Source organism: Tenrec ecaudatus, chromosome 6 (assembly GCF_050624435.1).
Source record: "Tenrec ecaudatus isolate mTenEca1 chromosome 6, mTenEca1.hap1, whole genome shotgun sequence".
Lineage (NCBI taxonomy): Eukaryota > Metazoa > Chordata > Mammalia > Afrosoricida > Tenrecidae > Tenrec > Tenrec ecaudatus.
Window position 1 is genome coordinate 38,505,239 of NC_134535.1, and position 13,694 is coordinate 38,518,932.

The window sequence follows — 13,694 nt, forward strand, 5'->3', positions numbered from 1 at the left end:
AGAAGTAGAGACCCAAAGCTCATCTGTAGACAACTGGACACCCCCTTACAGAAAGGTTTCAGGGAGGAGACAAACCAGTCAGGGTGCAGAGTAGCAATGATGAAACATACAACTTTCCTCTAGTTCTTAAATGCTTCCTCACCCCCACTATCATGATCCCAATTCTACCTTACAAATCTGGCTAGACCAGAGGATGTACACTGGTACAGATAGCAACTGGAAACACAGGAAATCCAGGACAGATGAACCCTTCAGGACCAGTAGTGAGAGGTGATACTGGGAGGATGGAGGGAAGGTGGGGTAGAAAGGGGGAGCCGATTACAAGGATCTACGTATAATCTCCTCCCTGGGGGACGAACAACAGAAAAGTAGGCGAAGGGAGATGTCAGACAATGTCAGATTTGACAAAATAATAATTTATAAATTATTAAGGGTTCATGAGGGAGCGGAGAGGGAGAGAGAAAAATGAGCTTATATCAAGGGTTCAAGTAGAAAAATGTTTTGATAATGATGATGGCAACAAATGTGCTTGACACAATGGATAGATGTATGGATTGTGATAAAAGTTGTACAAGCCCCCAATTAAATAATTTTTTAAATAGAAAAGTAACTCAGAATTATTAAGTATTCCAATACTATAGCCTGGAGGAATAATGAAAGACATTTCTTGAGATAATTAATGACCAAAAAAAGAGATAGGTAACATATATAATAGCACTTTTTGTTCCAGGTTGATTGTTACCATTTCTTTTGCATTTGAGAAACCCATAACACACGGAGGTTAAGGAACTTACTCAAAGTCTCATTGTTGTAATTGCTACCAGAGCTGAGACTCACACCTTGCCATTCTTGCTCCAGATGCCATTCATCTGACTACTATAATACACTTCCTGCTATGAAGTTCAGATCATACAATTTTCAAAATATGCAGAAAGAAGTGCTGCATTCCCTCATCTCAGTAACATTTTTTGTAAAAGTAGCACAAGATGAAACAAATTGATTTTAAGTTCTATTTATCGGTCTGGTCTTTGAAAATGTGCCATATTAAGGAAATTGTGTTTGTCCCTCATTTGAACCATCAGTTTATCATTTGTTTTCTGTCCGAATAGTCCTTTACTATGTTTTGAAAAGTATGTACTATACTATCTTACCTGTATATTGCACAGTAGGATGTGTTTTGAAACATGTATGATTTCATAATAAAAAATTTCCTTTTGGGGTGAAGGGACACATCGGACAGGGAAAGATATGACAAAATAATAATTTATAAATTATCAAGGGCTCGTGAGGAAGGGAGGAGCGGGGAGAGGGGGGGGGAAGAGGACTTGATGCAAAGGGCTTAAGTGGAGAGCAAATGCTTTGAAAGTGACTAGGGCAAAGAATGTACAAATGTACTTTATACAATTGATGTATGTATGGATTGTGATAAGAGTTGTATGAGTCCCTAATAAATTGTTAAAAAAAAAAAACCTTTTGGTTTTAATTATAATCACCCTTAAAGGAATTGGAACTACAAATTTCAAAGTTAACTATGATTGAGATTTATAACTTCATTATATTTCACCTTATCTGTTAGAGCAAGCACCTATCTTAATCCTCAAAATCTAAAAATCCCTTTTATACTAAAATATCCTGCTTATAATATCCTAACTTCATAAAATTACCCTTTTTATACTCCTGTTGTACCTTGGCTAGTTTGTGGTCTACATCATACTCATTGAACCTTTTTACTGTGGCCTTGATATCTTTTCTCTATTTTAATCTGTTCTGTTATTTATATTATGATGAAGTGGAATTTCTAGTAAGATTTCTAAAATGTAAGTCTCTAGCACTGACAACATGTGTAACATCCAGGAGAGCTGCATAATTAATGGATAAAAGTGAATTTATAAAAATTAAAAGTAAGGGGAACAAGGAGGGTGGGGGGAAATGAGCTGATACCAAGGACTCAAGTAGAAAGCAAATGTTTTGAGAATGATGAGGGCAACAAATGTACAAATGTGCTTGACAAAATGTATGGATGTATGGATTGTGATCAGAGTTATACGAGCCCTTAATAAAATGATTTTTTAAATTAAAAGTAGCTGCTGAGCAGTATTTTGTAAAAGGCATGTTGTCATAAATCCTATAAAGGACATGGAAGCAAATGGGACACAGCACGTTTTAAGTAGTGGTTGCTAAAGTTAGGTAGAAGAGAGAAAGCAGAGAAAATAAAAGCTATGGTAGAAAGAAACAAAACTATGATAGGCAGCAGGGTAGGGCCAGCACAAGCTGCCCTTGGCTGCTAGTGTTTCTGTAATTTTTCAGATGACAGTAGAAAAATAGTTATCTGTATCTGACCATAGTTTATGTTTGCAACCAGTAGAAATAAGCCTCCTAGTAGTGGTGTGCTTTGACTATGGCATAATACAATAAAACTAACATTTCAAATTTGGAAATAAAATTTAACATAAAACTTTTTTTTTAACCCAGAACCCTTGCCCAGAGGAAGTCATTGACTTGTTGGCAAGTCACGAGCACTCTCATGGCTCTAATGGACTGCTCTATTTGTTTGTTTCTAGTTCGTTTTTCTCCTTCATTGCCGCACCCATTCATTGATCAGTCATGCAACAGTTAAAATGATTTTTCTAAAAGCAGATTTGTTATCATAACCCTGATTCAAAATCTCCTACTGGTTTTCAGATCATTAGAATAAAGGCCAAAACCCTATCCCCATACTCATCCATGATCTTCCCTGTGGCTGCCTCCCCCTTTCAGGCCTCTTTTCCTCTAGGCACCCTGGCTTGCCATCCTGGATGCATTTCTTAATCTTGTGTCGTCCGGTCTTGCTTTGGTCTCTGGGCTTGTGCACTTGTTTTTGTTTCTGAGGTCTTCATAGCTGATGCCTTATCGACCAACCTCACATCAAACATGACCTCCTCAGTAAAGCTGACCTGGATTACAGGAACTCTGCCTTCTTTTTTCTTCCTCATGGCATTTGCTGGTGCACATAATTATTTCAGTTGGCTCTTTGTTCTTCCTCCAGTGTAAGTCGGTTGACTGTAGGGCTTGTCTTGTTCACACTGACTCCTTATAAATAGTAGATGTCAGTCAGTATCTGTTGGTCAACAGATTGTTAGTACAAAGCTTTAAACTTCATTATATTAAATTGACTACATAGTAGAAAGTAAATGTTGCCAAAATGAAGTTAATTTGTATAGTGTTCAGTCAGCTTATAATTTTCCGTCCCTCTTAGTGTGATAATGTTTCTTCTGTGATTTATGATCTTAAAACTGTTATCACTTACCCTTTATTTTGGCCCTTTAAAGCTTAATTTAGACCACCAAATATTACTAGCCCCTACCTACCACCATAGTGACTTGTATACGATTTCAGTACATGAACAGAAATCTAAATCTTCTGACTTCTAAACTAGTCAAGGTCTTGGTATAGTTTGTGGTGGTGATGGCAGTTTATAAAACTTGAAATCTTTAGCTGCAATTGCTTTTCCCCCTTACCTAAGTCTGCTTGAAGGTACATTTCCAACCTCTCTCTAGAGATTGTTCAGTATTAACATAAAATAGTGGTCCTTGTTATAAGCCATGTATGTTAAGATAGCATCAATTACATTTGTTGTTCCATTGGTGATTCTTAACTGAACCATTGTCGTTTAGTTAATTCCAACTCATAATGACTCTGTAGGACAGAATAGAATGCCCCCTTAGGTTTCCTAGGTTGTAATCTTTTACATTAAGAGGTACCTGCTCAGAAACTAACCAGAGCAGTTCTACTCTGTCCTATGGGGGGGCCCTTGTGAGTCGAAATCAACTTGATGGCAGTGGGTTTGGTTTGGTAATCTTTATGGAAGCAGGCTGACACATATTTTTCCCACAGAGAAACTATGTGTAATTTTCGGTAGGCCCTATTTAAGTCTAAGTTAAACTGATGTCGTTTATTTTCAAATTTCTTACAACTCATTAATGGGGAAACAATATTTATTATATACACTTACGCAATACAAGCATTTTGGACCACAAAAGGTTTGTTGTAAGAGAGCTCTTTGAACTTAAAAAATATGTATGCTTAAAGGAGTGGGAAATAAGTAGTTGAATGTTGTAAATACCTGTTTCCATCAGTACGCATATTTCTTTGGCCAATAACATTTAAATAACAAAAATTTGGGTATTACGTGGAAAGATTTCATATTCCTTCACCTATTAAGTCTGGCAAGATTAACAGAAGGTTAAAGGAATACTTAATAGGTGAAGGAAAGGTGGTATTCTTGTTCATCCAACTCCCTTAACTACTTCTTTCCAGTTTTACACCACAGGCAATAAACAATACATTCTACATTGTAACATTATTTCCCTTACAGTGAGAGTACGTTGGGTCAGTCAGTATGAGTTGTTTCTTCATTTGGAATTACATACTAAAAGTAAAAGTAGAAAGAACGATAATCCTAAGTATACTATGTTTTGAGACTTGGAAATTTTACTAAACAGAGATAAGGAAACTTTTAGAACTGTGATAGATTGTCTTATTTTTCATTAAATAAGAGTGAAATCAGACTTATTGATTAAAGTGGCCGAAGACTCAATAAGTAAATCTATGTCTTTGTATATTTTTATCCTGAAAACATATTAAATGTCATGGGAATGTTTAATTATTACATAAAGACTAATATCAGTTCTAAGTGCTAGTCACAAAATGCTATAAAATATTTTTGTCAGAAGCAAGCAGTTAGGAAAAGTAAAAATGTATAATCCATTTCACTTGTTTCTCAATAATTTAAATTCTGTACACTTTATCTAAAGCACAGGAATAAATAATTTTGATGCAGTTTCATTAAGATTTACAATTAATGAATTAATAGATTTTTAATAAAATGAATATTTTACTTGTAAATACTAAAGGTCTTCACTGTTTTTCTTTGTTTCTAATTTTGTTTTATAGGTTTAAGTGGAAATCCTGCAGATATAGAAAGAAGAGAAGCAGTGTTTGGAAAGAATTTTATACCTCCTAAAAAGCCAAAAACTTTTCTTCAATTAGTATGGGAAGCTTTACAAGATGTTACTTTAATTATATTAGAAATTGCAGCCATAGTATCATTGGGCCTTTCTTTTTACCAACCTCCAGAAGGCAATAATGCACGTAAGTAAATAAAAATGACTTTCTCTGCATAGCATCTGGGACTTAAAGGCTTGTCTTAATATGACTTATTAAAAGGAAGCAAAGGCTAAATCCACACAAAAGAAGCACACCAGTATGTGTGACCAAAGAATTATACATAATAAAATTCAAAACCAGAAGAGGGAATGATATTACAGCTAAAATTCTGAACACCCAGTGCAGATGACAGTGAAGCCCCAAATCCATTGTAGGGTCCCCAATGTGGATTGGATTGAGCTTCTGATGAGTGCCCTCTGACTGTGGACAGAGATGGGAAAGGCTTTGTTGCAGGGTGTAGTTAGGTCAAAATGTGATACTTGTCACTGATGTACCTCTTGATCTAATGTATAATTGTTTTTGATATTTTCTGCTTTGTTTACACTTGAGGTATTTATTTGTTTAATTGTGTCATTTTTGTTGCCCATTTGTATTTGTTCTTGATGTATGATTTTCTGTAGATGAAACCCAGATTAGGTAAACCTAGGCAGCACAAAGTGACATAAGACAGGAGGTTAGCAGGAAATTAGATTACAACAACCAGTACAAGGAAGAATAAATGTCCTGGAATTGATTGTAGTGATAATTGCCTAACTCTTATTAATGTTACTGAAATATGGGCTATGTGAATTGTATATCAATGAAATTATTAAAAATAAACTAATTGGGGAGAAAAAGGAGTTAGTCTCAGAAACCCAGAGAGGCTCTGGTTCTATGCTATCCTATAGGGTCACTAGGAGTTGAAATTGAGTGGCATTGAGTTTGAATTTATTATTGATAAATTATGTAAATTCTTTCCTCTAAAATTTGAATAATAATCACGAATAGGAACCTTGTTCTGTTGCCTTTCTATGTAGCACCTAACAAAACGATGACTAATCACTGATTTAGTGAAATAAAGAGAAAACTTTCCATCATAGAAACAAACGATTATTGTCTCTCGTGATGTAGAACTATCTCGATTCATTAGGTTATTTAATATATAATAATCAGCCAACATATTTGCTTGTTTTCTAAGTCTCAGGTGGTGTTATTCGTAGAATCTATGGTGGCTCAGTGGTGAAGTCTGCTGTTAATGAAAAGTCAGGGCCTTAAAACTGCTAGCCACTCTGTGAACAAAAGCTGTCGTAGTTTATGTCCATTAAATGACAGATTTGATAAGCCTGTGGGGCATAGGACCTATAGAGAGGCACTATGAATTGTAATAGACTCAAAGACAACAGGTTGGGGGTTGGTTTTAGATGCTGAGAACACAGCATAAAGGGCCATATCTGACCTCCTCTATTATGGAGACGGAAAGTCAACTCTTCAGCATCCCCAGGTATAGTCCCATTAGGTGACGTCAGACACGCCTCTACCCTTTCTCCTTTTTTATTTGCACACTGGTCATTCCTCACATGGCACTCTACCTCTGCTGGACTTGATAATCTGTTGCAATGGCTAGACAGAACTCACAGACAACATTCATAATTATGGGTGGTTTTTTTATTAAAGGAGCACTGTTGGCAGAGTGGTTTCGCATTAGGCTGCTAGTCACACCGTCAACAGTTCAAAACCACTAGCCGCTCTGGGGGAAAATGAGACTTTCTACTCCCATAAAAGAGTTACGGTCTTGGAAAGCCACAGGGGTACTTGGAATTGACTTGATGGCGCTGAGTTTGGGAATATTAGGGAACTTAACTGGTTGCCACAAAGCAGGATAAGAGCCATTCAGTAGATAATCTTGTGTCCAAACAGTACTTCTCTGCCAGCAGCCAACTTTCTGTCTAGTCTTCAGTTTCTCAGCTACATGCTTTGTACCTCCATGAGCCAGGAAGCTTCCTTGGTTTGTACCTCCATAAGCCAGGAAGTCAGCCTGCTGCTCTCCTCAGTCTCAACACTACGCCTCTATTCTGTCTCTTGCCTCAGCCTCCGCCACTTCAGACAGAGATCTTGAATGTACTCCATTAGTGGCTCTTCTGTGATGGTATTGGGATTTCTCTCTCTTTTTTGGGGGGGGGGGGGATTTCTCTCTTTTGTTTCTGAAAGAGCTCTTATAGGCAGAGGGGTGTGGGTGTGTGTGTTCCTTTCAGCAGACCATTTCCATAAGGAATCAAAAGGTGGTGGCATGGTGCACATCTTCTAGTAAGGTGGGAACTCAAAATACATCCCACCTTAATCCTGTCCATAAGCATAGAGGAGACCTCTCTGCAAAATGGGATTATAACCACAGGCATAGAGGCTTTAATTCATAGTACAACACAAGAGGGGATGACTAGAAGGACCATATTGAGTAACTGATCACAGCTCAGGTGCTTACTCCATGGGAGAAAAGATGATAATCTGATTATAAAGATTACTACTGAGGAAATCCTATGGGACAGTTCTATGTCATGTGGCCTCCTTGTAAGTTGAAATCAACTTAATAGCACCTATCGGCAGCAATATGCACAAACTGTGTAGCACTCAGCTAAACCATATTTATTACGCGGTTTATGCCATCAAGCTTTTTAAGTTCTTTAGAGAACTGGAAGGATTTCAATTATAAATTTATGTTTTAGAGGAAATGTCGATAAAACAAAAATGTACTATCCAGTCATTACTTTGATAATATTAAGATATCTTGGGTTCTTCCTCACCATTCTAGAAATGCTTACATTCTGTACGCATTCTGACCAGCAGTCAATCTGCTTTTGCTTTTGTACTTTCCCTCCTACCTTTCCCTGCCCTTCATTTCTCTTTTACGTTTTTCTTAGCCTTTTTAGCTATTTTGTTTTCATTTAAAGTGTTCTTGCCAATGTATTCTATAGCTGCGAGGACATCTAGCTTGGGTTTTGGTTACTATACTACAGTAGCTATAGAGCAGCGGTTCTCAACCTGTGGGTCGCGACCCCTTTGGGGGTTGAATGACCCTTTCACAGGTGTTGCCTGATTCATAACAGTAGCAAAATTACAGTTGTGAAGTAGCAACAAAAATAATTTTATGATTGAGGGGGTCACCACAACATGAGGAACTGTATGAAAAGGTTCGGCATTAGGAAGGTTGAGAATCACTGCTATAGGAGTGAACCAAACATATGCTATGGAACAAAAAACTGTTTCACCAAAATAGATTCAACTTCATAAGTTTCTTCTTAGACTTTTTCTGCTTATGAAAAATTAACTAAGCATTTGGCTAAGTCTAATGGTTGGCTTGCTGTTGTTGGGTACTGTTGAGATGATGTTCAACTAAGAAGGACTGTGCGCCCTGCCCTCGAGAGCTGCTGTGCTGTAATCCCTGTGGGGCCAGACTGCCAGGCTTTTCCCGTAGAGCTGCCGAGTAGTCCTAACCCCCAGCATTGTCCCAGCCCAGACGCAGAGGGAAAAAAGTTGGGTTTGGGTAATTATTTAAAGTAATTTTATCAAAGGCATGCCTAAGACTAAAATGAAAATTTAGTTAATTTCTGAAAAATAAGCCAGTTTACCTGAGATTATGAGGGTAGATTAGGGTTTCATAGCTACAGCAGCACTATTGATATTTTGTGCCAAGAAATTTTTTTGTTATGTGGGTTGTTACTCTGTTCATTGTAGGGTGTTTATCAACATCACTGATCGGTCCCCACTAGATAACTAAACCAGTTACCCCTGCCAGGTACCAACCCTCTCCCCCCTCGTTGAAGCACCCGGGAAAGCCTTTAGCCATTGCCAAGTGCCCCCTCCAAAAACTAAAAATTTGACAGTATCAAGTCGTTTCATCTTATAGCAGCCCTATAATATAGGATAGAACTCTTACCTGTGGGTTTCTGAGACTTTATGGGAGTAGAGAGCCTCATCTTTTTCCGGTGGAGGTGGTTTTGAACTGTTGACCTTACAGCCCAGAGCATACCCCACTAGGCCACTAGGGCATCATTAATTTTAAGCAACGCTCTCATCAGCATTGAACCAAATTATTATTACCTTTTTAAACTCTTATTTATTTTTCTTATATAAAAATAATGGAAGACCTCATCCAACCTCACAATTAACTACTTCTCAGAGGGATCACACTTTGCCAGGAAGTGCCCTCCTCCAAAGGCACTCAGCTTGCTAGCTCTGTAAGTCTTTATAGGACCAGGATAGCCTCACCTTTCTCCTGAAGAGAACCTGAACTTCTAGCTAACTGAAAGGTTTGAGTTTTCCAGGGTTTTGCTTTTAATATTATCTGTTTAGATTATCTCTGAAGGGAGTAAATGGTTTGAAAGGCGAGCATTAAGAAAATACTGATTTTTGTAGGTGGTTGCCCTGAGCTCATATGAAAAGTTATTTTTTAAATGGTAACATGGTTAGATTAAAAGTTATCATGTTCTGAGTACCACAGTAATATTACAGCAGGAACAAAACCATAAAGTTTTCAAATGCATAGCTCTGTGGCTACAGCAGACCACTGTGGGACAGTAGGGAGAGGAGACAAAGCAAATCATAGCTTTACAGTGGCACACGTGAAACACCAAACACCATTATCAGTGAATTTCCAGTGTGAAATTCGTTCATCCTTCAGTTCTTTAAAATAATGGTTTGCCAAAAATTTTAATTAAATGTAGGTAGGGGTGGGGGTATTTTTTACAATTTTCTTACTTTTTTCTGTGCTCTTTTTATATTATTGAAAACTTGTTATAACTCATAAAGCAGCTACACATACACAAAGGTTGTAACTTTAATAAACTCGAATGAATTAAATTATTTAGATACAGAGGAAGCTAGTCCTAATGAGTTCAAACCATCTCTCTCTATAAAAAGAACAGAAATAGAATAATCTCAACCATTACAAGATATTATTCCAGCTAAAGAAAGATATTTCCCTAAGAAGGATTCCTGTTTGTTTTCGCAATGTTCTCATTGTTGGTCTCTGGAAGTATAAGATAAGGACAGAAAAGAATGTGCCTCTAGCCTGTGACTATTTCCCTTTTACTGGTTGAACCTCTGATTTTAGGAATTTAAATTCTATAGCTTTAAAGAGAGGATTCAAGTGGGTTATATGCTTCTTGATTTTCCATTGGGAAGTGCTTTTCTGGTTGCTTGATAGTCTATAGTTGGCTATACTCGGGAGTTTCCAATCAGATTCTTTTGAACCCTGCCATTGAGTTGATTCCAACTCATCATGAACCCTATCGGACAAGACAACTGCCCCCTTTGGCTTTTCAATACTGTAACACATTAAGGGAATAGAAAGCCACTGATTTCCCCACGATTTTAGACCACTGTAAGGTTACAGTCACTGTAGTAACAGGATAAAAGTGTGTTAAAGTAAATGAATCCCTAATGTTTTAGTGCAGACAACTAGGAATTTTTTTTTGTCAGTCAAAACCCACTGGGAGGTGTTGGTAAGTTGTGAGATTTTTACTGCATGTTGAAAAATAAGTCAGTGTTTGTACTTTTAAAAAATAAAAACATTTTTTAGTGTATTTCTTGGTTGTCTAGTGATAACAGAAATGCCTCGGGTGCGTGACTTTTTCCCACGTTGTTTAAGAGGTTAGAGATCCGAATTTAGGGGGCTACTCTCTGGGAAGCTTTCTCCTTCTGCTGACTTAACGAAAAGGTCCTTGTCTCTTCTTAGCTTCTGTCTGTACTTCCTGGTGATTTCCACGTGGCTGCCATCTATCTTCCCAAACTGTGTGCTTACAATAAATGCTTCCGCTATGTGGCCTTTGTTTTTTCCTTCCAACATTTACCTCCTCACACCCAGGAATTTTTGTAATCACAAGATGCTAATTTTTATACAGTGACATGGTGTGATTGGGCATAGTGGTTGTGTGTGTTGGGCAGGTAGCTGGCACTTCAACATCACCAGCCGTTCTGCAAGAGAAAGAGGGGACTTTCTACTCCTGGAAAGAATTACAGTTTGGAAACCCACGGGCAATTCTACCCTGTCCTATAGGGTACTGGGAGTCATAAATCAATGACTGTGAGTTTTAAAAAAAAGTATCAATGTGGCTATAATTGGGGATGAGGTAGTAAGTGGCATTGACAAAGAGAAAAAATATAGCACCCTGTTCCAATACTGTCTTATAAACATAACAAAATAGCCAAAAATGGGGATTGCAAACATACAGATATTGGAGAGGAATTCAAATTTACCACACATTTTGGGAGGACACAGTTCAATCCATAATAGTATTCTGTATACATCTTTTCATATTGTGTTTTAACATTCAGAAACAGTAATTTGCCAAAAGGAAATCCATTACTTAAAAGTATATAGTCATAAAAATTTATGACTAATACTGTTTGACATGGAAGTGTTTACCCTGCATCACAAGTGAATTTAGTATCTGTATCCATTAATTCTTAGGCTTTTTGGTCTTGGGACCTCTATACACTTTCAAATTATTGAGAATTTCATAAAGCTTTTTATTTATAGTGAATTCCAACTGTAGATGCTTATGTATTTGAAATTAAAACTAAGAAGTTTTAAAATATACCAGTGCATTTAAAAATAGTAATAAACCCACTGATTCTAATTTACATGACAGAGTAGACCGGCCCCCAGGGTGTCCTAGACCTGTTCCTCTTCCTATGTGAGCAGATGGTGGTTGTTTCTCCCCCCCCCCCCCCCCCCCCCCCCCCCCCGTTACGGAGTGGCTGTTGGGTTCAGACCTTTCACACTGCATCCACTGGATTGTTTCATTTGAAATGTAATATTTTTAGCTATGTTTCTAATTTGAGGTGAATAGGCAGCACAGTGTGAATCCTGATGGTTTATTGGGTTACGCATGGGGCTTCTAATTGCAAAGGTGGCAGTTCGAAACCACCAACTGCTGTATGGGAGAAAGGAGAGGCTTTCTAATCGCATTACAATTTACAGTCTGGAAACCCAAAGGGTAACTTTGGAGTCAGAATCAACTCTATGGTAGTTTTTCACGTGAGTCAGCACAGTACTTCCGTGTTCTGTTTCTAAGTCCAGACCTACTCTGTATAAATACAGAGGTTATTCTTATCATCTAAATTGTTCTTAAAACTAATATTTAAAGGAAGTTAAATGGTAAATTCACACACAGTTATGCGTGATTTCTTCTTCAGCTTGAGAAGTGTTTGAGGGAAGCAGCATTTACTGTTACCCTAACTCTAAACAGGAGGAAGTTCATAAACATGATTAACAACCCAAATAAATACAGTCCGGGCTTACTGCATGAGTGCTGCTATCAGTTCAGAATGTCTTTTGATACCATCTTTCTTTCCTTCCAAATAGTTTGCGGAGAAGTTACTGTTGGAGAGGAAGAAGGTGAAGGTGAAACTGGCTGGATTGAAGGCGCTGCAATCCTCTTGTCAGTGGTGTGTGTGGTATTAGTAACAGCTTTCAATGACTGGAGTAAGGAAAAACAGTTCCGAGGTTTGCAGAGTCGTATTGAGCAAGAACAGAAGTTCACTGTCATCAGGGGTGGTCAGGTCATTCAGATACCTGTAGCCGACATTACAGTTGGAGATATTGCGCAAGTGAAATACGGTAAATACAAAGAGCTTAAACTCTGGGCATTACAAGTAAAAGGGGCGCTGCCGTGGCACGGCGAGTAACATTCCTACAATCAGGTCATGTTTACTGTAGTGGAGCGCCTGATCGCTTTTTCTCTTAGGTGATCTTCTTCCCGCGGATGGCGTACTCATTCAAGGCAACGATCTTAAAATTGATGAAAGTTCATTGACTGGTGAATCTGATCATGTTAAGAAGTCTTTAGATAAAGATCCCTTACTTTTATCAGGTATGACTTTCAATTTGAAGTGGTTTCTCCCCCACAAGTATAACTATTGTTGACTGATAGCATTTTTTCCTAATCCTCCTGTATTGTGTTCTTCTGTCCTTCAAATTTTCAATGTTTTGGTTTTTTGTAAGTTTTCGGTCTTTTAATCTTTATAAATGAAAAATCTGAGTCCAAAAAAATCAAGAGGCTTGAGACTTAAACATTGGCTTATTAATAAAACTAAAATACAGACTTAATGACAGTTACTACTCATGTTTATTCTTTAGGCCATTGAAATCTAAAATTCAAAGCTAATATGTATATAAGGCAAATTAATCAATTCTATATTTTAGTTCTACAAAACCTAGGTTTGAGTGCTGTTATTATTTTTGTTTATTTCTTTTTTATGTAAAAAAGAATGATAAATTCTAAAAGTTCACTTAATCCAACTCTCTCTGAAACCTACTTAAAATATAAACTGTCCAAGATTATATGAAAAATCAACAGTAGGTCCAATAGTAGCACCCACTTCTACTCAGGATTGAATTTGCTAACGATTAGAGCATTTTGAAAATGGGGAGGGGAAGAATTTGTGTTTGAGAGGAAGAAGTGGTTTCTACTAGGAAGCTCATGTAACAGCCAAACTATGATTATTTGAATTAAGGGTAATTAAAAATGTAATGAAAAGGATGATGGGAGCATTATACGCTGCTTTCTAAAATGCTAAATAGAATGATGTCAGAGTATCACCGCATGACTGTCAGTACTTTCAGTTTCCAGTTCTTGTCATTTTCTGGTATTATTTGAAGAATTTGCATAATGGTCTTTATGAACTGTATTTGTTCGTTTGAATTTATCGTAGAGCTTGGGGAGAGGCAG

General features: G+C 37.4%; 1 protein-coding gene across 4 annotated transcripts in view; it reads left to right on the forward strand.

The window, feature by feature from the left end:
* The window catches only part of ATP2B1 (ATPase plasma membrane Ca2+ transporting 1), a 123,034-nt gene that overhangs the window by 68,965 nt on the left and 40,375 nt on the right, over nucleotides 1-13,694 (forward strand). For all 4 annotated transcript variants that reach the window (XM_075551189.1, XM_075551192.1, XM_075551191.1 and 1 more), the window contains 3 exons: nucleotides 4,933-5,130; nucleotides 12,329-12,583; nucleotides 12,711-12,836. In XM_075551189.1, coding sequence (XP_075407304.1) covers nucleotides 4,933-5,130; nucleotides 12,329-12,583; nucleotides 12,711-12,836 — 579 coding nt within the window. The remainder of the gene's footprint in view (nucleotides 1-4,932; nucleotides 5,131-12,328; nucleotides 12,584-12,710; nucleotides 12,837-13,694) is intronic.